Below are 27,608 nucleotides of genomic sequence, written 5' to 3'. Positions count from 1 at the left end.
CTGAATTAAATTGAAATTATATATCAGAGATTTATGTATCCACCAATTACTTACTTTTGCTTTCTCATTCAATATTTTCATAATGTTAAAAAATTCTTTGCATAGAATAGACTATAACAGAGTGAGAGAGAGAGAGAGAGAGAGAGAGAGAGAGAGAGAGAGAGAGAGAGAGAGAGAGAGAGAGAGAGAGAGAGAGAGAGAGAGAGAGATATTCTTTTGTACAGGCACTTTCATGGACAGCTCCACTGCTGTGAACAGGGGTCCTTGATGTGTGGCGGATGTTTTGTATCCGTTGTTGCTCCGCTGGCTGAGTTTCTCCGACAACTGTCAAACCACCGGTGTCTCATTGAAATGGTATTTGATGAAGTTTTGTTAAAGCTTCTTTTCTACTATAGTGACCTCATTTCCCAAGGTAAACGCCTCATCAGTGACATCACGGTAACTGCGTTGTTTGTAGCTGTTGTGGGTAGTTGTTAGCTTGTTGCTAGCCTTGTAACTAACATAATGGGACTGGCATTTAAATTGAAGTGCTCATATGTGTAATATGCAGTGTTAAAGTATCTTTTCTTAGCCCAACATTTTAGTTAATGCGTTGGCTTCTGAATTCTAATGAATTCAGTGTTGTGCCGCCTTGATATTGTCCAGTTGAGGTTCATGGCGTGATCAACACGCCGAATTTCATTCAGAAATGTGCCCTCTTAATGTTAAAGCTGCCTCGCATATATCACAATCTCAAATACACTTTGCGAAAAATAATTCCTGTCCCATTTTGATTCACGGAAAGCCCCGTCTCATGTTTAACGTCATCAGTATAGCAGCAAGCACTATATCAAATATATTGCTATATTATTGTAAGATAACTATACATATATAAACTATAACATGATTTCAGCTTCACTGCTTGTGGATCAAATGTATGCCGTCACTACAGTACTTTTGTCTGCCAGTTACTAAAGCAACTTGAAGCTGCCAGATTTTTGAATGGAGTTTGGTGTGATTGGTCAGGGATTGGGTCATGAGATGACTCAGAGCTAGCTGTGATGCAACCCTGTTTTGAAGGGAAGAAGTGTGTGGGAGAACTCAGAGCAGATCCAGAAATTCTTAAATGGATTTTTTAACATTAGATAAAGAAAGATAAATCATGACACCCCCCCTCAGAAAAACATTTAAGCTGTTTTTTATCTTGAACTCCTGCCACTACAGTTACAGAAGAGGGCTATCACACTATGATTGTCAAAATATGTATTTTGATGCATATGTAAATGCAGTTTAAAAAGTAATTAATATTATATATATTATATTAATATATATTATTATCTTTTCTATTCATTTATATTATAGTATCCATTATCTTAAAATAGCAATTAATAGGATTACACAGCCTCAGTGCAGGTGCACATTCTGAGTGTCTTTTAGTTGTGAATCATGGAATATCTGTTCTGTTTATATTCAGCTTCCAGTTTGTAAGAGCTTGTTAAATTTGGTAGGAGGGTTCTGGCTGTGAGCTGTTTGTCATGCACAAATAGTTAACACTCTGTCAAACTTTTCACCGTTCATTACTCAGTCTGCATGCACTCGCTCATCACACCCCTGAAGATGACTGACAGTTGTGACACTGGGGGTTTTACTGTTTGACAAAGTGTCACATCTTCTTGTTATCCACTATCACATGAAGTCTTATTTGGATCATAGCACAATAAACATTTACTTGTTGTCATGTCTTTGCTGTATGGACAGAAAAATCCCTGTAGATCGGAAGGCCATCACACCCAAAATGACTGGTGTTGTATGATGACACTTGAGCTGTCGACCCTCTTCTGTCTCTTTATCCTCCAGTGTCCAGGTAAATGACCTTATGGAGGAAATGGGTGATAATGCAAACAGATAAGGTCCTTGGTACCTGTTGACCACAGTCAGGACCTCCTAAATCAGGACCCTCTGACACAGTGCTCCATCAGTGACTGCCTCAATGACACCCATAAGGCATTGAGCCCTTATCTGCAGTGGCCCCTGCTTAGCATTCACGCCATTCACGCGAACAATACCACCTTTTCCCGCTCATTGGATCTGTGACTGACAGTGGGTGTTGGTGCACTTGTGTCTGACTTCAGCCTCTATCTGACGCTGGGCTGTTTATCCAGTCCAGATACTCCACCAAGACACAATAAAGGGCGTGTGTCTTCCTTGCCACTTCCCATGTTGTTTATCTAACCGGACTTTTATAATGGACCTGGCTCTCCATTTGGCATTAGTTGGGGGAGGGTCAGGGCAGAAAGGCTGACTAACGGTCGTAGAGCCAGCTCACCACCCACTGACCAGCCGGCGAGGTGGAAGTGCCCCCTTGGCGAGACGCTGAAAAGCATTGAAACAGCAGATAAGACCATTGCTTCTGAGAAACGGCAGAGTGACTAATAGCTGGGGTATGATTTAGCAGTAATGTACAGAGTAGGCATCTTCTTCTTAAACATTCTGAATATTAAGTTTGCTGGGAACAGAAATGCTATTGGCTTGAAAGGTTATAACGTTTGCTTTTCACTGGAAGGCCTATCTAGAATGCACACGTTCGAGCTATGTGTAATCTACTCTCAGGTTTTCATCACGCAGCTCAGATCTCATATTTGACAACGCTGATATCAGAGCAGGGGATCTTGGGATCCCATGCTTCCATACTGGCTCCTGTGAAGCTGGGGCATTATAAAGCTTCTATAATAAACCCCTGTGATCAGTATATCCTTCCCTCCCTGCTCTTATTTATGAATGGCAGAATTTGACAAGGGGGCAGCTCAGGTGGGTAGCTGCCGATCACATGATACCAGCGCTAGAGACCCAAGCGAGGAATGTGGACAGGACCCCCCCCCCCCCCCCCCCCACCTCACCTCTACTCAAAAAAAGAAAAACTTTGATGCCCCATATCATAACTCTGTCCCCTCCTTCTTCAAGCCCTCATATGTGCAGCGATGCCGAGGAGGGGAATGGGTGCTGCAGTCGAAAGAGGTGGGAGGGGGGCACAGATAGTGGCTGCGTTTGATCTGAAGGTCGCCAGCCCCTTGCTGGTGTTGAGAGATCCTTGGCGGACGAGGCTGACTCTTATTTAATAACATGAAGGGGAAGCAGACCTTTCTCTCATAATTAGGCCTAATTACCCAGTAGGTGTGGACAGACGGCCCAAGAAGAGACAAACTGCCTTTATCCACGGACTTAGAGTCAGATTACCCAGAGCTGTCTTATCTGCTACAGGGCCAGCAGGAGCCTCAACCCTCCTCTTCTTGCCTCTTCCCACTGGCTCCCATATCCAGCTCAGGTATATTAATCAGTCAGTCTGATTTATTAGGCGCACAGGTTTAATTAGGCTCAGCCTGGTACCTCGTTCTGTAATTTCTGAGATATGGACATGTTTAATAAGAAGACCAGGTTGCACTGAGAAATTCACTGACCTATTGGGTCTTGTATTATCTATTGCTCAATCACTTTATGAAAGCTTCTCAGATTCATTAAAACTGATGGACGCAGAGTATATTGGAGATCCAAAGAGAACAAGTTACATACATGTCCTTGAGGATCTTTTGACCAGAAGATCACATCTACCCCCATCTGCAGATGGACTAGTAAGGCACCTTTCCATTGTGTCCTGATGTAAAACATTGAAATTTGACAAGTGAGGAACCTGTTGTTTACTCTTCCCCCTCTTTTGGGTTTGAAAGAAACAATTTAAGGATCCTTTCAAATAGATTTGAGTGACATCCTGCCACTGTCCTGTTTGTTTACAGTATCTTTCTCTCCCTTCCTGTGCTTGCTGCATGTTTGTATTTGGGTTTGTGGGTGACTCACTAGCAGCCACCACAACAGAGCCATTGTTGGGGGCAATTCAGCGACTGGAAATGCTGACGCCTAGCAAAACAGAAGAAGCAGTCCACCAGGGAAGTAGTGGAAGGGGAAAGTGGCCATTATCTTTTGAGCGTCCCCAAGCCCAGCACAGTGACACCTCCATCACTGTCCCCTACTGTTGTCATTGATTGACAGCGAGCCATGATTGCCAGTGGAAAGTTTTAAAGCCCCTGGTCTTTAGACAATGAAGTCACGAACACAGCAGCCAGTTTGAGGCTGCTGTGTTCGTGACTCACAGCTCCACGCAGGCCTGCTGCAAGAGGACAATAAGGGACGCTTAATCCACCTGTTATCAGGGTGAGCCTCCCCCTGTCACACACTCACACAGGCACAGGACTGTGGCTCAGGAATGCAGCCTTACTCACCCATTCACAGGAGGAGCAGCTTAACTGATGGACCCTCACAAAAACACTGTTGATGTTTTTTGCCATTTTCTTCATACCGCACAAAAACAAGTTTGTACAGTTGTTGGCCCAAAAGTTTCCTGCTGGTTCGGTACAAAAATACCCAATGAAAAATATCCTCAATAGTCATATCTTCTACAGAACAACTGTATACTTTGAACCATCCCAGAAATAAATATGAATGTTTTGGCCTTTATTAGTATTTGGAAAGAGGTTAGAGCTGTCTTTATTATAGTGAGAATGGAAAACAATGCTGTGTAAGTGTGCAGGTTTAGAGTGATGCTAAAGCTGAGTGTATGTTAGTGTCCTTAATTAGGCAGGCTGGTCAGGGGTCTCCATCTCTCCGCTTCACAGATTCACATGGACAATTTAACCACTAACCTCCTGCAATGAGCTGCTCCTGAATGCCTCGGGCTCCAGTTTCAGTCTCTGCTGATTGCAGGGAGCAAGGGTTATGATAAGTAAGAGTAGAGGAGGGGGCAATAGTGTGTATGGGGGTGCGGGTGGGGGGTGTTGAGGTTGTGCTCATTAACTCAGATGACCGACCATTTATATGACTGAGTCCTTATGATTAAACTACAGCCAGCTTCAGTGTAGTCTTGTGCTCTGATATTGGTCTTCTGAAAAATACTGGTCTGTCAGTGTTATATCTGCTGATATGACTGATTTCTCCTTTATTACAGTGAGTGAAAATGTTTTTGTAGATGGCCAGTGCCAACAAATTTAAAGTAAAGCCTACAGGCATTTTATTTTGATTAGTAGCTTCATTGTTCAGTCATATTTTCGTGGGCTGTGCTTATAAAAGTTGTTGTCTATCCAATTTTTCTAATAACTTTGAGTAGGCGGGATGCGTCATCCTGTCTTAAGGAACTGTTTGTTGTTTTTTTTTTTGTTTGGTTTATAAAAAAGATGAAAATGAAATGTGCTGATTATTATGATAAACAGTTTTTTGTGACCCTAAGCCTGATAAGCTGTTTAGAAATTTAATGGATTGGTGGATATTAGCTCATTCAATCCTTTCATTGAGAGTTACTCAGACGTGATACTGCAGCAATTTAATGTTGAGGCATCATTTCCTTGCAGCATACCTGCGGTCGGCTGCATTTCCTCAGCTGCCCGGCCTACAAACGACATAAAAGCCTTAGTTGTTAGCTCTGCCTCTGGGACAACGACTGTTGATCACAAGAGGAGTGAGAAGCCTGAATCTCTGTCTGTTTACTGTAATTAAGCTGTCAGAGGCTGTGATTTATGACGTATTGAGTAAGAGAGGTGTTATCACGTAGACTAGAGGGAGAGAGAGAGAGAGAGAGAGAGAGAGAGAGAGAGAGAGAGAGAGAGAGTCTGTGCGCCTAACAGCCACAGGGTTTGTAACTACTAACAATAGAGAAAATACAGACAGTGCATTAAACACGACTGTCTGCTGTTTGGAAGAGAAAGGCTTCAAGGCAAAATGGAGCTGCTCTCTGACAATCCCTGCTCAGTCTTTGGGCAAAAACAAAAAGGGAAGACTTGGTTTCTAAAGATTTAGTTTGCTAGGTGCATACTTAATTGTTCAACTAACCCATATTAACCTGATTACAATGGAACATGTTTCATTTCTGCTAAAATAGCACTGTCAGCCTCCCATTGACAGTTTTTGTTGGAGCTCAAACTGCATTTTGAATTCTTGAGATCAGTCACAAAATCAACTCATGTCTTTTTTTTTGCTCACTTTTTCTTGTCTGTTTCAGTGGGCGTCATGATGTGGGTTTGTGGCCTCCTTGCATGATCCAGGGATGTCTCGTCCTGCTCCATCCCCCATCTACACCCTGAGGGGGGCCGGTGGACCCCTCAACACCCTCCACTTTAGCTGCCATGGAGGGGACACACCCCTCCTCTTTTCTGGGTAAGTTATTCATCTCAGTACATTTTCATAGTTTGCTCCTTTTATTATAAGTATTTGTTAGTTTAAAGAGTCAGTATCCAGTGCTTGACAGCACAGTTATTGTTTGCTTTTTTGTAGGTGCAATGTGAGGTTGTATACTGTATGATTAACAGAAAAAAAACCTTTATAAACCAGACTTTTGGGTTTTGCAGGTCGGGGAAGGGTGCCATCCATATGTGGAACCTGAACAACAGGAGGACTGAGAAGATTTTAGAAGGTCACTCTGGTAGTTCAGTCATCTGGGTCAGCACACTGCAGTCGACAGATACCCTCATCAGGTCAGTATCGCAGTTTTCTCTTTGTTCTTTTGGGGGTTTAGCTTCCTACTGAGCACATACATGCATTGCTAAATATAAATACTGCTTCTTTTTCTGTTATTGGAGCAGTCAGGGACGGGACATGCAGGTCAATCTGTGGGATCTGAGCGAAGGTCGCAGTGATATTGTGGACTCCGTGTGGACCGGCAGTATTGGATTCTGTCAGTGCTCCTTGTTGGAGATGAGACCTGGGACCTTCCTGCTTGCCTTTGCAGGACAACAGACAGAGGAGGTTAGACATCAGAAACTGTCTGTATTTAGTATCTAGTGATAGACTAGTAACCTGTCCAGTTTGCCTCTCATGCAGTGCATGCTGGGAAAGGATAAGTGGGTATAGAAAGTCCAAAATATTCAGTTCACTATCGTATATGACAAAGAAATTCATCAAATCCTCACATTTGAGAAGCTAGGACCAGACAGTTCTTGGGAGTTTTGCTTAAAAAATGCCTGCAGCGGAACCTAAATGTTGCATCTAAAAATTCATGCATCAAGGACATCCCATAGATAATATATATATGAATCACTTAATTTTCAAGCTATTTAGTGGTTTGTTGACCTTTTTACCATTTTTTTAAATGGGCAAATGATTCAGGAATTCTCCAGTCACAAGTGCACTTCTCTACACTTTAAGGCTGTTAATTTGGACGAACATCAACTGGCACATGTTGTTCTGGGTTCAGAAGGAGAAAACATCCTTCAGTTTAATGTCAGGTTGCAGGTGGGCCGGTTAATTGGTTAAACATTCTGACTTGAGTAAAACAAAAAAAAAGCCAACCTGTATGAACCTGACCAGACTTGCAGTTGGCAGTTTGCTTGACTTTCATTCAACATTAACACATACTGTATTTGTGGCTTTTTGTCGACTATGATAGTAGAAAATCGGAAGACCCACAACATGACGGTCAAGAGTTGTTCTCTTACATCAAAGTCCTGTCATCTCTCCTGTTACTACTCTGCCTTTATCCTTTGCATGCATCCATAAATATGAGATGGCTTGGATTTAATCAAGTGGCAAATGTAATATTTTTATTCAGTTGTCAGTTGAATGTGTCTTGAGTGAAGGTGACATGTGAGAATGCGGCTTTGCAGCAGGATCTGTCAAACGGCAATCTAAATGGCATCATTAACAAACCAACCTTTATGTCATGAGTCAGAGTGCACGTTGGAACTTAATACCAGACAGCCACCAGCTAAATGTCAGTTAATTTTGGCTGCGGCCAGTAACATGCCATCTAGTCAATGTGTTTATCTAAGGCATCTAATAGCTCTGTGACGGCCTAAGAAAGTTTAATTGTGCTTTTCAGAAGGTAACCAACCAGGATGTTCCTGCTTTGACTCATGGGTTGAACAGAGATTTCCCTGGTCTGATTAGATTGAGGACTGGAATGAAATCACTGCTCTGTCTGTCTGGCAGTTAATGCTCAACACCCACAGGCCTGTAGGGTTTTGTGTAGAGCCAGTGTCTGAGCGGCAAAGCAGGATGGGGTTAGAGCAGCCAGCGATTCAGCCATCTTTTATTGCCTCCAGATTCATGTTACTTGCTCCGCTGCGAAGGAGCCACACTTGAAAGGGACAGAACAGTCACCTGATCCAACCAAACGTGCCTCCGCTAACCCCAGTCCAGCAGGCCAGGCATCAGGGCGCCTGTGACTCCCAGCACCTCAATAATGCCATTGTCCCAACAGACACAGACAGACAGAAACACACACACACACACACACATACAAGGCAGGCCAAAACAGGAGGCCACAGCCGATTCTGTCATTTTGTCTCCCCGCCCCATTCCACAGACATAACTGGCCAAGGCAGATGCTTATCATGTATCCGTAAATAAAACGCTCACGCAAATAAATTCCCCAAGAAACAATACATATGCACTTGCCACAGAGTATGAATAAAAGGGTGATTTAGCACCATAAACAATATGCAGGTAGGTCAATATTTAGACACGTAACCAAGAAAACAGTGAATCAGTTCCCTTCTCAGCTATTTCAGGCGGCTTTACTGTTTATTGCTCACAGTGAGATTCCTGCCAGCAGATTGCTGCCATGGCAGAAACATTAATTAATAGTGTGGTTGTTTTATTTATGGGCAGTGTGATGCCACACAAGAACAGCGGATTACCTGAGGCACAGAGAAGTCCTTAAAGGCCCTCTTTGTCAGGCATGCAGAGGTAAACACTCAGGACAGATGTGGCCTAGCGCTAAAATACAGATCGCTCCCTTAAAGGGCTGTTTAATCTGAGACCTAATGAGGATGAATATGTGGATCATCAGCACTCAGGAAGTCAAAGGAATGAGTTTTGGTAGTAATGTGGGTGGACACACACACACACACACACACACACACACATACAGGCACGCGCTTTATCACTGGCTTCATTAGGCTGTGTATTTTATCAGAATCAATGCCAATGTGTGCAGGAAAACACCATTCATGTCACAGGGTCGAGCTTTAGTGGGATTTATTATAGACAGTGTGGCGGCCGCTCTGCACTAATGGATGGTACTGTACTGCTGGTTGCAGGCACCCTGGTCCTGAACTACAGTGACAGATTCAGGTTGCAGCTTTGTTATTTGAATTCAGAAGACAAACAAATCATGACTTTGGCAGACAGCTTGTAGATGTATATACATACAACAGGGTCTCAGTGATGAAAACATATACTGTACATTAAAACAAAAACACATTAGGATATAATGGATAAATTCCTCAAAAATTAGAAAGTAAAAACATTTTATGTTAGTGTGCCACCTTAAAGGGGAACTCCACTGATTTTTTTTCACATCAGAGTGTGTTTATAGATGAGAAATCTGATAAATTGCTCAATTGCTAAATGAAAAAAGTTATGAAGAACAGAGGCTACCAGACCTCATCTTTGCTTGTGGCTAGCAGGTCAGGCTACATTAGCCCCTGCTAGCATGACACACCCGGATCTCCACCCCAACTGTCAGTGGTCAAGTTGCACTGTGGGTAATGTAGGCACCAGGTTTTGACAAGGAAGAAGAATGCATGGAATAAAAAAGACAATGTTGCTGGTTCTGATGCATTGAATTTGATCCTTTGAATAAAAAAAAAAACAGAAGCACAATGCTAAATCAGTGGAGTACTCTTTTAAGGAAATAGTTCTCAACATTTTCAGAAATTTGCTTTTTCACTTTCTAGCCGAGAGTGAGATGAGAAGATAAATATTCCTCTCATATTTATGCCATACATGTGAAGCTACAGCTAGAAGCTGATTAGCATAAAGACTGGAAACAAGGGGAAACAGCTAGCTTTGTCCGAAGGTAACAAAACCCACTTACCAGAACCTCTTAACACACCCTAGTTAACGCATTATATCTCCTTATTTTACTCTGTAAAAAAAACAGCGTGTAAAAAGAAAATGAACCAAGAACCCTACAACGAAACAAGATGCTAGTGAAAAGATCACAGTTAGATTTAGCCTTAGCATGAAACCACCTGAGAGTATGAGCATGACACAAATGACCTAAACTGAAGCTGTGCAAAAAGGTTTAGTATGTTTACATCCAGAAATCATCAAGTATGATGTTAGCAAACTGCACACTACATGGGACAACATTTCACTACTGAGTTTAAAGTTTGAATTGACTTGTGTTCTCTGCAGATCAAGATTATTGAGCTGCCCAGTAAGACCCCAGTCTGCACCCTGGCACCAGATGCTAAGCTGGGGATGGTCATGTGTATCAAACTGTGGCAGGTAAGGACCAGGCAGTCCTCTGGAGTGTCATTCTTACACATATTATTTCAGTATTTATATAACCCACATGTTCCTGTCTGACTACATGTCAAGTTCAACAAGTTCACCTTGCTATTATCAAGAGCAGCAGATACCTTCTTTTTCCTCCTACTTTTAATAGTACTTGTTCTATACTTACCTGCTTTATTCTAATTGGCCAGTAGCCCATATAATTAGATGCAAAAATAGAAAAGTCAACAAAAATGCACATGTGAGACGTGGCACATGATTTACAGCTCAACAGCTCGTCCCGGGCCATTTTTCCACGCGTTTCTTCTCAGCTGGCAGCGAGTCCCAACACTGTAATTAGAGCGTTTGGAAGGGCCGGGGGTTCACAGCCATATATCAGCCTGCAGCTGTACATCCAATCTGATCCGAGCAAAAAGTTTGCTTTCTGTTTTGTAAATGCTGTCGAAAGTTTTATTTCCCGCCCATTAACGAGAGCCTGTAATTATTGTCATGGTTAATTATTAACTCTTTGGGTTTGGGGCTTCGGGGGGGGGGGCGCGATGCAGGGGAGTTTTTTAGGCTCATGCAAGACTGTGAATGGTTTGAATAAATTTTATGAGCAGTGCAGTTTACAGGCAACAGAAATCAAAGCATACATTATTCTTATTATCCTGTATTTCTGTTATACTGTTTGGAATTACTTTAAAAAGCCTTGAAGGTGACAGTGTGTGATTTTATTACAGAGACATGTAGACGAGTTACAGAATCACGCTCTCTGTTTGTGTTTTTCTTTCTTTCCCTTTGATTTGAGTGTTACACCCACCTTTCATCATCTGATTTATGAACCAATGCTGGTTCAGCGTTGAGTGCCAGGAAACATAATGATCAATTATATCATTATAAATTATATAATACCATTGTAATACAGCACAGGCAGCTATCTGGCTTCAAAGCCAAAGGGCCCAGGCGATTCTAAATCATTTCAGGCTGATTCCTTTCAAGGCTGCGGCACGTTCATCTGTTACGCTGACTTGGGAAGAGACTAAAATCCCACTGTGTGTGTGTATGTGTATTTGTGTTTGTGTGTAAACCTTTGGTAACTGACCTCCTCCATCTCTATCACACACACAGACGCAGGTTGGAAACTACCCGCATATTCTGTCTGTCAGTCAGTCATAAGAAAAAAAAGGTCCATCTTGTCTTTCACATCAAATGCTCATATGCTACCCACTGTTTCTTTCACCTCACACAGCAGGAGGCCACAGCTGACACAGTCATCCTCTCTCTTCACCCTGTCTCTCTTTCTCTCTCTCTCTCTCTCTCTCTCTCTCTCTCTCTCTCTCTATCTCACCCACTCCAGGAAGAAGCCACTGACAATTATCTCCTCTCTGTCTTTTCTCTCTTCTGTCTCTCTCTTCTTCCCACCCATGAGACGAGAAGTGATTATCCTCCATTATTTCTAAGACAGACTCACCAACAGATTTATTGTCGGCCTTTAAGCCCCTCTCTGCTGGAGTTTATGGAAAAGATTAAATGCAGTGTTAAACTGCACTTTCTTCTCAAGTCAACTTCACTTCACCAAAATCCCACCCAGCCCTCAGTTCAAACCTTGTGCTCCATCTAGAAGCTGACTGAGCTTACTGTTTGATTTCTCTGAATCTGATTGGCTGTGAAGCGGCGAACAATACAGCAAAGTGGAGCAAGAAAGTGCCTCCACATGTGGGTTTGACTTGATGTACGGAGACGCAGGGCTCGGCCAGGGGGACAGTGGTGATGTATGATGTGCAAGGCTTTTAATGTGAACAGAGGCTGGCGGGGAAAAGGAAATGTTCCTATACAGATATCCATCACTCTCAGCTCATCACCTTGCTGCCTCGTGGCCATGACATCATGGTGGACCGGGATACAAACCGGAGGAAACGATTGGTTCCTTATGTTGAGGCAGTGCCTGCCTGGGGCCTGTGGCGGCCACATCAGCAAACAAGCTGTTGGTCTTTTGGTTGTTGATGATTGTGGATGGAATTACCACAGAAGGAAATGATATACAAATGTTTGCTGAATATACAATATTTCAGGTCGTTCAATTTTGATTTCTTTATTTGCATGCAAAACATGACACATAAGTAATAACTTATTTATAAGTCCCTTCCTTGAGATAGTAAGAAGGTGTTCAGTAAACGAGATTTAAGCTACATTTCTGATGGATTTGAATGATCGTGTCTTCAGAAAAGTTGTAACACCTTCAGAGAGTCGGCAAGGAAAAACACATAACATTGTCTTTCCATGTATATTAAGCCTATGCATGCCCTACTGACAAATTCCATAGCCATCACTCTTAGAATTTTTTTTTTATGAATATGAAAATGTACATGAAGTTTAAATACTGGAAGGTTTGACTCAATTCTCTTGTAATGCTGAGACAGATGCTTGAAAATTACATTTTCCATTTAATCAAGAATATCAGGTCATGCATATTGGAAAAAGTGACTTGTGTAAAATGTAATAAAATGTTGCACTCAGTTTAGCTTAATTTAAGGGTTTCCAATGTACAACTAGTGCAGAAGCATATACAACATATAGAAAGTCTATATATTGCTTGAAAGATTTGTTGTTTGTTGATTGGATCAGAATGAATGAAAATGAGAAACAGGAAAAAATTGTTTTATATGAACTACAAAACGGCAGGAAAAAGAGCTGGAACAATGAGTCAATTAATGGATAAGTTGATGGACATAAAATTAGTGCTTTATGGTCAAGTCATGTTTCAAGGAAAATTGACAAACATCACCTACTACCAGCTTCTCACTTGTAAAGATTTTTTAGCTTGTGTTAAGTGAAGTGAATGTCTTTTGGCTTTAGATTATTTGTCAGACAAAATGAGCAAATTGAAGATGTAAACTTGGGCTTTGGGAAATTGTGATGGACAATTTTATTTTTATTAAATCAAAAGACTATAAAAACAAATTTATTATAAAAACAAATCATTATTTGCTGCATTACCAGGGTAACTGAGTACGGAGATGAACTGTGTGTGTGCAGTGGGTTTATCATGAGTGGGAACCTCAGAGGAATGAAAGGCAATTTAGATCTAATGGTTCAGCAATTATTTTTGTGTTGTTATCTATTTATTCAGGAGCTAAAGCTTGTTGTAGTGCCTCCATAGGCCGCATGCCACAGCAGGGGGATTTTAAACCTCTCCCCCATTATTTGATTGTTTTAGAAGAAAAAAAGAGAAAAGGAATAAAACAAACAAGATAAGAAAGTGAACAAAGTGTGAAAGCCCACAGAGTTGAGGCTGTATTGATTATCTAATTGGATCTTTGTAGTTGGAAAGACGGGACATTGCTTCCTCCCATAAGTCTAAAAAATAGAGCTTTTAACCTTTAGGCCTGAAATAGTTGAAATGTCAATAACAATAATGAAGTTCACATCAGAATGAACAGGTTGGATACCAACTACTGTGGTTGCCCGAGTTCCATCACTCTCTCCAGTGGTCCAACCAGCGTCTATCCATCTGTCTCTCCAGCTGTTCTGTGGTGATGAATCTCCCCCCAAAGCCCCAGCCCCACTCCAGCAGAGAGCCCTCTTGTAGAAAGGCCTGTGGAGGATATAATGAATTAGGTGTCTACCCAGGGTTCCCCGACCTCCGACCCGTGACATCATCAATCAAGGAGGTCCTACACTTAAGTGAAACGGTGGGCCCCAAGTCTGGAACGCTTAGCCCAGGCCCTGCCGGCAAGCAGGGGCCACTGATTTTCACTTGTTTTTATTTGTTTTCATAATGCCTCAGTGTTCGTCCTCGCTGATGTGTTTGGAAGGAATACACGACTCCGTCTATAATTTGTTTAAAGCTGGAAGAAGCGAAATATATAGCGTTAAGTGAGAAGAGGACTTGAAGATGGATGTAAAAATGGCAGTCCTGGCCCCCTCGCACATATGGAAAAAATTTCTCTCCCTCCTTGCTTCTGCAGGGCACAGTACTGTTGCTGGGGGCCTGGTGGTGCTTTAAAGCAAAGGTACAAGTCTGTGTTGTGGAGGATTCATGGTTTCTCTGAAATGATTTGTGTTGTTCTACAGGCCAATTTAAAGGCTTTTAAGCTCATAAAAGTTTAAATCATTGTCCAGGCAGAGGTGGATGTGAAGGGTGTGTTCTAGGTAGCAAGAAATGGGTTCTTTCATACACTTAAACAGAAGAAATGTGGGATTTTGGGAAAGCAGGGTGATGGTGAAATCCCTCCCTCCTTCTCTTTATCCATTCCGCCTCCTTCCCTTCTCTTCCTCGTCCCCCCCCCCCCGCCCAGCGGTGCAAAGATATATGAAGCCCCCTGTTTTTATCAGCTCACCTTTATGTTCTCTTTCACTGAAGTGATTTACAAGCTTGCTGTATATCTCCACACAACCTATGTGCCCGTCTGATCATACACCCTCCTGTAGAGGAAGCCAGCCAGCACAGAGAGGTTATCTATGACTGCCAACAACAGGCAGGCACTGCTTTATCATTCTTTCAAAATGCTAACTGATTATTTTTCTCTTTTTATAGGCATATAATCACATTTGTACTCAGTATGTATGCAGGTTGCTTTGTATATGTTTAACAGAGGTAGTGTGGTTTAGGTTTTGTGTCGGATGCCTATCTGTACACCTGGTTTCATTTCATTTCATGTGATTTGAAAGATTTACTCTGATTGATTCACCAGTTGTAAACATTGCGGCTGGATCTGTAATGTCCTGGGGTGAAATGGGGATGAACGAAGCAAGGCTGTTGTGTATTTTTACATTTTTATTTTTGGTTTACTTAAACTAATGATTGTTTTCACTATCATCATCGTCATCGTCATCATCATCATTTATCTGTTGATTATTTGCTTGATTAATTGATTAGTTGTTTAGTCTATAAAATGTCAGAAAATGGTGAAAAATGTTGATCACTGTTTTCCAAAAGCTCAAATGTCAACAACTCTAAGATATTCAGTTTACTATCATAGAAGACTAAAGAAAACAGATAATATCCATTTGTATTATATTATTATAGATATAGGGTTTTTTAATGAGGAAAAAAACTATAACTGATCAGAAAATAGTTGGTGATTAATCAACACAGTATATTACAGTACAGGGACAGTATATTGTTTTTATTTTTTACTCTATAATCTTTTTATTTATTTATATTTTATTACTTGTTCAGAGAAAACCTGAACAGTCCCTGTGGGAAAATTTGGACATTGCAGCAGCAATAGTGAAGATAAAATACTGTTTAAGAAAATGCACCACATGTGTAAAAGTATTAAGGAAACTTCAACATTTAAGTAGAAAACAAGCAATATTGCTGGGAAGGTAAAATGATAGAAGCAGAACACACTAATGCAAAGAGAATGTTTAATAAAATAGCCACAGAAAAAAATATACCAAAACAATATATATGAAAAGGAATTGAAAATTACAGTATTAAAAAAAAAACTTCACAAAATGTGACTAATAAATTTGGGTATTAAGTAATTCAGATAAACCAAGGCTTAAGAAGAATAATAGTTCTTGCAGTCTTTTACTTCACTATATTTATGGGTGCCGGCAGTGAGGCCTGTGGCTCAGTAATATAGATGAGGAGTAAAGTGAGGAGTGGTGTAATGGAGTGCTGGAAAGAGAGAGCAGCAGGCTGACGAATGGAGCCCACAGCGTCTCTCTGAGTGTCAGCGGGAGCTTCCAGCATGATAACCTCTGCTCCGCTCAGCTTGGCGGCGGTTTCTGTGGTTTTCACTATGCAGCTCTGTTACCTCACGCTACACTTGGTGTCCTCTCTTCCCGTCTCTCTCTTTCTCTTATCGTCCTCCCTCACTTCCAGCCAGACTCCGGGCCCGGACCTCTCCTGTTGGCTGGATACGAGGACGGTTCCCTCTTGCTGTGGGATGTAACCCAGAGGTCCAAGCTGAGTGAAGCCAAAGCCCACCCCGAGCCCGTCATGTGCATGACCTTTGACACGGAGCGTCTGAGGGGCATATCCGGATCCTCTGAGAAGAAACTCTCCCCGTGGATGCTGGACGGACAGAACAACCTGCAGGTCAGCAGAGGACAGGCTTAGAGGCTAGTAGTGTTGTCTAGTCAACCACGCTGTCATGTGACCAAAATAGTTTTGTAAGTAAAAACTGTTTTACCTGAAGTACAGTTAATAATTAATTTTAATTTATGAGTTTGTCAGTTAAGGTTTACGTATGCAAATTAGGAGACTGCTGCTTATTTTGTCTGAGGCCTCAAAGGCGACATGTTCAGTTAATGTTACACAGTTTATAGAGATTCTAATGTGCATGTGGCCTATTGAAATCTCCCTTTTTAAGCTCCTGAGCATCCGACCTGCTAACTAATTGTTGCGTCAGCTAGCTAAATGGTATAAAATATTTTAAAACAGTAATGGTGGAAATAGAAGAAGAGGGGTGTTGCCTTTCTCCAGGTTCTCTTAGAAAACATCAGGGGCCAAAGAGGAAGAGGCTCAGCGGGGCTTCAGGGCCATAAATCAGCTGCTGGTTACACAGCGTTGGCAGGGCCAGGGGGCCAAGGGCCGGGCTGGGGCTGTCACTCCAGACTACAACCACCCACAAACACACTGACACATAGTCGCAAATTAAGTATAGATAATATGTTCAAAATACTGTCCTATATAGTCCTGAATTAAAATATAATACACAGATATTTCAATTTTTGAAAACTTGAAAATTAATTTATGCGGCTTATGTTGTTAAGAAAAGTAAACTAATAAAACTTTTTTTTGTTGTTGCTGGGGATACTTTCCTTGAAAACACAGTACATACAGCTACTCACACACACATATTTACCTGAGAGTGGTCCAGACTATACACTAAAGAATGTGTGGCATCTTCTGCCACACCAAAAGAGATCACATCAGCTTTGTGCTCATAATTCATTTTACATAACAGCCAACGCTTCAGAGACTTAACGCCTCATTAGAAGCTATATTTTCTCTTGATTTCATGAGCAAAAGGGAATGCCTCCATTTTTCAGCCAACCCCCATGAATAAGAGCCGAGGGGAACCTGAGGCTGATATAGTACACTCCTGCACAGTGAATGGGTATTATTCTTTCCAGGGCTTTTTATAAATGAATGCTTGAATTAGAAATATTTGCAAACCATCGATTTTTTTTTTCACCCTTAAAATGCGGCTATAAAAACACTACAAAGGATTTGATTCAATATACCAAAAGCAGAAGGAGAGTGGTTATTTGGTTTATTTTGCTCAAGCAACAAAATATTGATTCAGCATGTAATCCAGGATGAAGATGACAGGAAAAAAGCACAAGGAGAGGGAAAGGATCCAACAGGGGCTTTTAAATTATCCTGAAGTGCAGCTCAGTGTGACGTCCAGACAGCTATCCTCAGTTCTTCCCACAAAAGTATTTTTGTGTGGCAGCAGTAAGGGGGCCGGCAGGGAGGGGGGGACCTGCCGGGTGGCGGACCTGGGCCCTGGGTCCTGACGGACGACCCGTGAGAGGTAATAAAAATATCAAAACCTCGGAGGCCCCTTAACCAAACAAAAAACACATCTGCAGTAAAGGGAACAGTAGTTCACAGTGGGAGGCTGCAATAAAGGCTGAGGAGGCTATAAGTGCCACAGCATCCCACTTCCCACAAATTACTCCTCCAACACCGGACATTGTACTGGAACTCGCTTGGAAGGCAGATAGATGTTGCTTTTTGCGAAAAGGAGGGGAAACTGAATGTGACACAACACAGTGCAGTTATGATTTAGTGAAGCTGAAGGGTTGTGAAGTGAGCTTATCAAGGCCAGCAGATAAAGACAGATAGCCCCAGGAATGGAACTTAATGTATTACACATGGCTCCCAGAGGCCTTTATCTGCTGTTTGACCTGGTCGGCCTGATATCTTTTCATAGTAATGAGGCATCATCTTCAGCTTTTTTTCTCCTTTCCTTCTAGCGTGTGTTTTTGGGAATGTGTTGGGGTGAGGCTATGAGGGCGTGGGCGTTGGGCTTTACAAGGTGTTAAGCTAGATGGACACATATTCAGGTGGCCACTCAAATGTATTGACAAGTGCAGTGATGGGTTCCTCCAGGAGAAAGAAAAAGACAGAGGTCGCGCACCGGAGAAAGAGAAAGCAGGTACAGACAGAGGAAGATTAGCAGCGTAAATCAAGCATGGCTGACAGCGAGCTATTCCTGAGACTGATGACAGTTCTCTACAGGTGGAACTCCTGATCCTCATTTTCATTTGAATGTAAAAATATTCCCACTGCCTCCGCAGTAGTCACCTACAAGGTGTCTTCTGTGAAACTGGAATTCTTGCACTCGTCAGCCAATCCTTATCTGACATGAACAAGAAGCTAGGTCACATAAGGCCCAACCTCAGTCTGCTGTTAGTACTGTATGTATGAGCTGGCTGTCATAAAAAATATAGCTCTTTCTACTGAGCACCCACCCTCCTCCTATTTTTTCTGAATGGGTCTGCTCACCTGTTTGACACATCCATCTCCTGTCAGCCAGAGCCAAGCTCTGGCAGGCAAGGTGACAAAAGGCTGTAATCTCCCCGCTGCCGAGTGTGATTCAGGGACAGGGTGTGTCAGAAATACCTGCTAAAAGCCTCCCAGCCGCTAGGCTCGAGTGAGTGAGCGATGATGGGACGTTTCAGTAGAACGGCGTGAACGCCAAGATTGGTGCCAAGTCTGAGGGAAAGACGGGGAGAAAAGTGGAGCAAGGCTTGAGTGAGATCTGCCAAGTGGACGCTCCTTTTGAACGTCTCCTCCGTCGGTGAGGTGCTACAAAAGAGGATCCTGAAGTGTGAGTTTGTGTTGTATCTGTCGTAGCCCACAGAAAGTCTTGTGGGCCCAGCTGCTGAGCAGAGCTGGTAGCCTCCTGACAGCTGAGAAAGCTGGCCTTCAAACAGCTAGCCTGCTGTCTGTGTGTCTGCATGCTGTAACACAGGCCAGGAAGGAGTGTTCAAACAAAAAGAAAAGAATGATGAAGCCCAAAGACAGATTCTGTCTATTTTGAGATAGTAAGGAAGCAAAAGGAAGAAAAATGGGGCGTCAAATAAAATGAGCCAAGACTCCCCGGTTAGAGCTAATGGATTTCATTACAGATTGGGACCTGGTTAATGGCAGTGCTTGAAGTCTGCAACATTTACTTGGTATTCATTCAACAGTGGTGTGGCGCTGCAGCAAAAACAACATCACTGCTGCTGGAAAACATAGAATTAAAATGAAAATAATTTAGATTTTTTTCCTTGTTTGGAAGAGAGCTACCCCAACATGGAGACATCATGTTTTTATCATTATACTTTATGCAAACAACTGGACTTTTTGTGCTGCAGAGTTGACCAACGCATGAGCAGATACTGTATATGACTAAAATAATATTGCCATCAGGCTGAAACATTTTTCTTGACTGATGAAATTAGTTGATCAATTGATTAATCATTTAGTCTTTAAATTTACACATGAAGATTACTTTATCTGTCATGAGGACTACTACTTAATCTTTGTGGTTCTGAAGTCTGACAAAAAAACCCTGATGATGTCATTGAGACTTCAAACTTTAAACAGAAAGCATGCAAGTTTGAAAGACATGGGTGTTACCCAGACACAGAGGTTCTACTGAAAGACACTACTGAGTTGCATTATGGGAACTGTAGGATCTTGTGTTTATGGAGCTTGACCTATTCCAGGGACTAAAGGTCAGGATATTTTGGCCTCTGCTGCAATGTGCGTGTGGCTTCTGAGTCCCATGTTTTAATGAAAGTGCAATGCTAAATCGCTAGAGTGGCCCTTTATAATTTCAGGAAACTGAATGTAGATCGCAATTTCCTAGAGTCAAAGGTGACGTCTTCAAAAGATATTTAATTCACAGTGAAAACAAGAAAATCTTCCAATTTACAAAGCCGCCACCATCAAATGTTTTGCTTTTTTGCTTGATAAATGACTTTAATCAATTATTAAAATTGTTGGCAATTAATTTTCTGTCTATCCACCTATCAGTGTAGTGCAGAACAACCCTGTAGCCAACTTTTCATTCTCTCTGCTTTCTCAGACTGTAGAAAGTAAAAACAATTAACCAGCCAGTCCTGCTGAATGACCACTACTACATCATTAACCAGTTACTGCTTACAATTGACCCTTTAATGAAACAAATGCCTTTTCCTGACACAAACTATGGGAAGCAAAACAAACAAAAACAGACACTTAAACCCATCATTATCAGGCCTCTAATGCAAACCAGATGGAGAGAGGTAGGGGCATACCAACTTCTTGAGGTAATAACAAAGCACCAAACAATCTTTCACCCCCCAGGTTTCTTTGTATCTGGCTTGTTTGGTCGAAGCAGCCACACATTGTTTCATACTGTTAGTACCAATGACGATAGCTTGATTAAGAAAAAAAAAAAAATCACATCACTGCCTGTTCTGAACTTCTCTTCTTTGCTCTGTTTTGATCAATGACATTCCTCTCTGCTCTCTCTCTCCCTTGCATTCCACTTTATCCACTTGGGCTGTGAGTACCTGGCTTATATCTTCCACATGCAGCTTGTGGATGGTTCCAGCCCGGAACAGGAGCACGCAGATAAATTCTCCAACGTCTCCTCCTATCCAGGACCATTAGTCTCCCCAGACACAACTTATGAAGTCAATTTTACGCTGTCCAGTTTGATTTCAGCTCCCATATCCAGATGTTTGTGTCCCATCTAGCGATCCAGCTGAGATCCCTAGCTAGCAGGAAGAGCACGTTCGCTCCCCAGGAATGCCCACCACAGCAGGCCTTTCAGATAGTGATCTTAGCTGCCATTCATTATAATATGTCAGAATGTTGCCCCTTTAAAGAGATTAATACAGGCCTTGGGACACTGTAGATCACAGGGAGAGCGAGCTGTGGCTAATCTTTAGCAGGCAGACGTTACAACAGCGTATTTATCGGGTCTCTTCTCCTGCTGACCAGACCTTTCAGTGCAAATGTAATTCATCAGAGGTGCTTAAAGCAACAACGCCTCTGCAAACAAGCATTTCACTGAGATGGTCTGTCTCTTACTTGCAAACTGTGACAAAGGTAACTCAAGCCCCGTCGTGCTTCCAGAACAGGCCTCTCTAACTCCAAACCAAATAGTGGGATGCAGAGAGATTTGCTCATGGCCCTCGTGCAGTAATGTTTTAGGGCCGATGATTGAGTCTCAGGAGTCTACGGCCAGGTTCAACATGCATCCACCCTCACACTTGGACCTCTGTCATCAGATCAGCTGATAATCACTCCCTGTCGCTGTTTGTGTTGGCTGCAGTTTCCTAGACGGCAGTGATTAATTGATTTATTGACCCAATTAGTTCTGTCTCTTATTTGCACGGACAATAGGCTCATTTGATTTTAGTAAGATAGCTTTTTGACAATTACCACAAAGAATCTGCTGCTCTACTACCTTGGCCCTTGCACGATTACATTTGGAAGTGCGTTTGCAGGTGTCTCAGGTTGCATGTTTCCTAAATGATTTTAACCTGCTAAGATCCTCTTCCTCTCTGTGGTTTTACAGCTCCAGGACTGTGTGACGCTTGTCAACCCCGGGGTTTCCCAGCTATGCATCAGGGGTGATGGTAAACTGTTGGCATCAGCAGGCTGGGACCACCGGGTACGAGTATTCGGCTGGAAGAAGCTGCGACCGCTGGCAGTTCTGCAGTACCACACTGACATGGTGCTAAGCGTGGCCTTCTCTGACCACAAGGACCCCAGACAAAGACTGCTGGCTGCTGGATCCAAGGACCAACGGATCAGCCTGTGGTCAATATACAATGAGGGTGCTGACACGGGCTGAGCCTGTGACCTCTGGGAGAATCTATGGACTTTTAAATGATACTTTACTTTTTTAACTCTCTTTTAACATCTGTACTGATGTTGGGTTGACTAACTGATGTCAGTAGCAATGGTTTGATCTCTGGACATATAGAATGCATATATTATATTTAGCTATATTTGTTTCTCAATATTAAACTCTTGCAGTGATAAAATGCCATGTTGAAGGGTGGCAGAAGCAATGTCTTTTTTAAATAACTTAATTTATAAACCAGAGTAGGGGAGTGACAGATATTTTTTACACAGCAGTCTAAAAGATAAAACCAATAAATAAATAAATAAATTTGACTAATTTGACTCAACACATCCAATGTGTTTCAAAAATGTTTTCCAGAAGAGTAGCAGTTTTTGTGCTTTTTTATTTTGGAGATTTTCCATATCTGTTGAAAAAAGTTCAGAATTAGTCACATTTCCCTAGCAGTACTTTTTATACAGTCATCAGTCATACTGTTGTCGGTTTTAACGGTTTTAAGGTAAAAAACCAGACCATGTATTCTGACAAATAAATTAATTTGCTGAAGCAGCTAAATATTGACAAAGACACATCTTAACATTTTTTTGGAATAGCAGCAGTTAAAAAATGTACAACATTGATTCTATTTCAGATTTACAAAAAGATTATGTGTCCATTAATAAATTGTGAATCAGTTATTACATGGGCCTGGTTTCCACCCTCTGACCACCTGTCTCATCTTTGCTGTTAAGACCTAGAGACATACAGTAGTGAAATATAGGAAAAACATTTATGTGACAATTACACTGGCCCTGGTTCATCTTTTACATTCATAAAAATGATAGCATTTAACCTCAGCTCGACATCTCATGCAACTTCAAGATCTAGCAACCAGGTGAACAATCTTCCTACACTTATTAGGTAATAAAAAACCCTAAATCATGACATGTCCATCTAAAAACCCTAACTTGCTACAGGATTCATATGGACATAGAAAAAGAAGCTGGTGAAATGTGCAACTCAACATAATTGCTCTTGACAAGGATCGGTGTGTGAAACCCTAAATTTGTTCTATTTAAATCTGTTTAGATATGAACAAATGTTACAATAGTAACTTCATAAGTAACCAACATTTCCTGATTTATTCCACTACAACTTATGTAACAAATCCAAATGTTGTTTCTTAAAGGACGTCTACAGTTAATATCTGAGATATAAAAGTCATAATTTGCTAGATAATAACTGCAAAGCCCTGTGAACTCTGGATTTGGAACTTTTTTGTAAATTTTTGTGTGTCTGGCCTAGTGGAACAGACAGACAGACGCAGTATAACTTATTGTTAGGACCACAGTTTGCTGAAGCCAGATCCAGCTATGTGACTGTGTTGACTTATCTGATGGGAGATTTGCTCCAGTGGACTTGAATTTGAGGAATACGACGCACCTGAGCAGCTATGTAATCCCATGTTGTTGTTCTAGCACGTCTTAGTTTAACACAGGCCCTCCAACCTGACCTGAGCTAAAATAGATATATTTTAATGTCTTCAGTAAGAGAAATAGTCAATATTTCCATATTGAAAGAAAATTATTTCCAACTTCTACATTAACATCAAATATAATACTAAATACAGATGTCTTTTTATGGAAATGACATTTGTCACGAAGAAGGCCAAGGGTCTTGTTGTGAGAGTCCCAGAGAAAATAGAGAGGTGTTGTTTTTCTGTCCACTGTCTCTAATAATATCTCTGTGAGTCAATGAGCAGCATGGGAGCTCATGTGTTACAACACCATGCCGAGAGGCCGGGGGCCAGGGCTTCAAACGCTAGACGTTCTGCTTCATAAAGGCTTTGTCTCCTGGGATGACCCCAAGTTGAGAAGCTCATCATGCTGTACAGGAAAGGCCTGAGAAATCAAAGAGCCAGACTCGCATAATGGCCACGAATCATTAGTGAACAGAGGAAAGACAAGGTCATTTGCTAGACAAGCTGCCTTACCATGATGCTACTGTCATGGAAAAAAAAGTGTCCAACTGCAAATTTTTTTTGCTTGAATCCAAAGTTTTGCGTTCAGTGAGTTGTGTTGAAACCTGTTGAAAACTGATGTCATTTTTAAAAAATACATTAAATAAGACAATTTTTTTGCTCACTTTTTTTTTTCCAGGTGCCTGCTTTTAATGATATGTTTTCCTCGTTCCCCGCAGAGCTCTATCTATACCTTTTGTCCCTGACCCCTCTGGTGACATCTTGCATTCATAATAGCTTCCTAACTCCTGTTAGCTTTGAACAAACACCAGAGGTGGCGTGGGCCAGCTTCCGTCCATTCTCTGATAAATCAAATGCCATGTCCATTGGTGCAGATGTCTGCTGAATGGAGCAGACAGCAACTCACTGGTCTTAGCAGTGGCTGGTAGAGCTCGTAAATCACTTCATAATGGATCATTTAGGAAGTCAATAAATGGACAGGGAGCTGGCTGCACAATAGGCCCTGTGCTTCACTTATCACCTAACGTGTGTCTTCTTCGGCTTTGAAGGTCGGAGGTCAGCCTGGCTTTGGGATAGGACATAATCCGTTGGGTTGTGTTAGTGTGCAAGTGTGTCTGAGCCTTCATTCATGGATTATATTACTAGTTAAGACATCACACTGAGCCTGATTATTTAGAAAACATAAATGGTGAAAAAGAATAATGATCATAAGAAAATAATCCCTTTCTCTAAAAGCCAAGGCCTCATGGTTAAATCGGTTTTATTTATTTTTCCAAAATGTGAATTAATATGATTGTATCAAGGCTCTTGCTCCGTGGTGGTGATGTGTTTTTTATGTTCCGCATCAAATGTCCATCAGCAACCTCACGCACATCATAAACTGTAGCACCTTTTCTATTACTTGAGGGGTCTGGGGGGGGGGGTAAAATGTGAAACACGTGTTCAGATGTTTAGGTGGAGGACTCTGGCTGGTTTACCTGGCTTGTTTTTAATAACTGTCCCCAGATACATCAGGCAGGCGCGGCTCGGCAGCAGAAATGTACACAGACGTGAAGCAAACCCGAAACCCTGATGGGCCTGTCACAACAGATGTTCCAGATGCAGCTGAGTGTCAAATGATGCCTCAAGTCGCATTATCATCCATCGTATATCTCCTCATACTTCACTGGCAAGTCCTTGGCACCCCGTCTCCTGGAGCTTGAGACATCTGGGCACATGAACTGTTCTGCAGTGCAACTTGGCTTAAGCAGGTTGCTCTTTTCCTCTGTGAGAAATTAATATGTCCATAAATTATGTTCATGAAATGTTGAAAGCCTATTTAGGTGCGTGTGTACAAATGAAATGTGGAAGATATTTTGTAATACAGGCACCATACTGACTATATTGCTTTATATTGAGGTGTAATTCATTATACTTCCTCCAGTAGGCGCAATTTCCTTGATTTGCCGCTACAGAAAAAGAATTCACTGTTTATTTTATTACATTTGCATGGATTTAAAAAATGCTTGTCATCCTGGCCAATTAAACTCTATTTTTATGGCTTAATGCAGAGGATATATGCTGCTTAAGACTAATAATACAGAAATGTATACTCTTAGAGACTTTCTTTCAGGTCCCCTCAGGTTTTAGGGCAGGATTACAAAATTAGAGCAGGCTATGGCTTCAATGTCAAGACAAGCACTGCATCCCCATTTATTTAGATTTTTTTTTCTGAGAATACAACATATGAAGAATATATTTAATTGATGGATATTGTGTAGTGCAGAAATAGTAATAATGCAGGTGGAGAAAACAAACATGTAGGCTTTTTATTTCTCTTTTTTGTCTAACTCAAACGGTCCTAGCTTAAAATAACTTGCACAATAATTCAGGTTTCTGTGCTTTGCTAGTAGACCACTTACAGTCAATTCTCAGAGGTTCTTGGACCCTGGAAGAACAGCCTTAAGCATTTAAACTTAGTTTAACTTTTTATCAGATACATTTCTTTACCTGAGTGGGCGTCTTGGTGGAAACTGTGGTGCCTATGATAACTAGCCTATTAGTAAGGAAAAACTGTCTTATTTAAATTACTATTTTCTGAAAATATGACACTTTTCAATGGTATGCACTGACATAGTTCCTTACCTTGGTTATAACTAAATACTAAATGGACTGTGCGTGCGCAGTCTTATTGCTCCTTTTATGTTGTGAAACCCATAATTAGCCCAGAGGTCTGACCCTTCTTCCCCCTCTTGTTACCCTCGCCCAACCCCCCACGAGGCCCGGCGGCGCGGTTACCGTCCCGTGGTTCCTCTCGCTCTCTTCGGCACCTGCAGGCCGCTGTCGGGTCACCACGGGCGGCTTCTCATCTCTAGACGGCCGCTTCCTGACCAGACTTCACAGGAACACTAAATACTACACTGAACAGGTTGTCTGGAGTTTAGAGTGCACGAGCACTAAAGTTTTGAAAATATTTTTTAAAAATAATTTGTTTAGCCTGTATGCTATGCTTAATAAGTCGACGTGATAAAACGATAACAGGCTACAGCATAGCCTAGCTTATTAGATAAAGGAAATAGCAAACGACAAAATAATAGGCCACCCTGTAGAATCTCTATGATTAGAAAGTCACATTATAAATACCTCTGAATTTTAAATACATTTTAAGACGCAAAAAAGAAGCTTATAGTGTTTAAAGTCACACTGAAGTAACACTTTATTGTGAAACTGTTATCAGCAGGGGCGTAATTAGTCATTTGTGGGCCCAAGGCAAACTCTGTCTGCTTTACTTTTTTAACCCTATTTAAATGTTGGTACTGGCAGTGGTAGAAGAAATACTCAAAACGTTTTTCTCAAGTAAAACTATTAATACTGCACAGTAAAAATACTGTAGCCTAATAGTGAAAGTCCTGCATTCAAATTTTCACTTAAAAGTGAGGAGTGAAAGAGACGTTATTATCAGCACAATGTACTTACATTTACTTAACTTGTGTTCAAGGTGAAGCTTTTAATTCTTATATAATGCTGGATAATTTAATCAATAGTAATGCACCATATTTGTTATATTTTTTGAATAAAATCTGAATCCGCAACATAACCAGTAACATTTATCTGTCAGGTAAATGTAGTGGTGCAATGTTTTCCTCTGAAGTATACAGTTGCATTTTTTAAAAAGTGCTTTGTGATCCTTTTGTAATTGATTTCGGGTTAGAATAGTAATATAATTCAATATTTTTCATATATAAACATCATAATACATCTATAGCTGTTTGGTGCCCTTTGGTCCCTGGCAGTTGCCTACCTTGCCTAATGTTAAAGTCTGCGCCTTGTTATCGACTTACATTAACTTTTTTGTTTCATTAGGCTAGTAGCATTGTCAGTACATTCTTTACTTCTTGTAAATGAAACATTTTAGGACAATTACTTTTAAATTAAATGTTATCATGTTTACTGTCCACAATGATCTCCTAATAAAGAATATTTTAAAGAAAATAACGACAAAGCTTGAGCTGCTTGCAAGAGTCTCACTGCCCAAACAAACCAAAAAATTATACAACCAATTAGTCAGCGTTTAAATGAGTGGAAACATTATTTAACCTTTGACACCT

General features: G+C 41.3%; 1 protein-coding gene across 2 annotated transcripts; it reads left to right on the top strand.

Moving 5' to 3' along the window:
• The first annotated feature begins 233 nt into the window (after positions 1 to 233).
• gnb1l (guanine nucleotide binding protein (G protein), beta polypeptide 1-like) lies at positions 234 to 22,766 on the top strand. 2 transcript variants are annotated; one of them, XM_067603032.1, is made up of 7 exons: positions 234 to 354; positions 6,020 to 6,174; positions 6,366 to 6,491; positions 6,600 to 6,762; positions 10,159 to 10,251; positions 16,079 to 16,294; positions 21,771 to 22,766. In XM_067603032.1, exons 2-7 carry the CDS (start codon positions 6,065 to 6,067, stop codon positions 22,047 to 22,049), a joined length of 987 nt encoding a protein of 328 aa, XP_067459133.1. In that variant the 5' UTR covers positions 234 to 354; positions 6,020 to 6,064; the 3' UTR covers positions 22,050 to 22,766. The 2 variants fall into 2 exon arrangements, with proteins under 2 accessions (XP_067459133.1, XP_067459143.1); XM_067603042.1 differs by having other exon boundaries at positions 247 to 412.
• The last annotated feature ends 4,842 nt before the right edge of the window (positions 22,767 to 27,608 follow it).

The sequence above is a fragment of the Thunnus thynnus genome, chromosome 2 (assembly GCF_963924715.1).
Source record: "Thunnus thynnus chromosome 2, fThuThy2.1, whole genome shotgun sequence".
Classification (NCBI taxonomy): domain Eukaryota; kingdom Metazoa; phylum Chordata; class Actinopteri; order Scombriformes; family Scombridae; genus Thunnus; species Thunnus thynnus.
The sequence above is the reverse complement of the archived record's forward strand: the minus strand, read 5'-3'. Positions and strand labels throughout refer to the sequence as shown.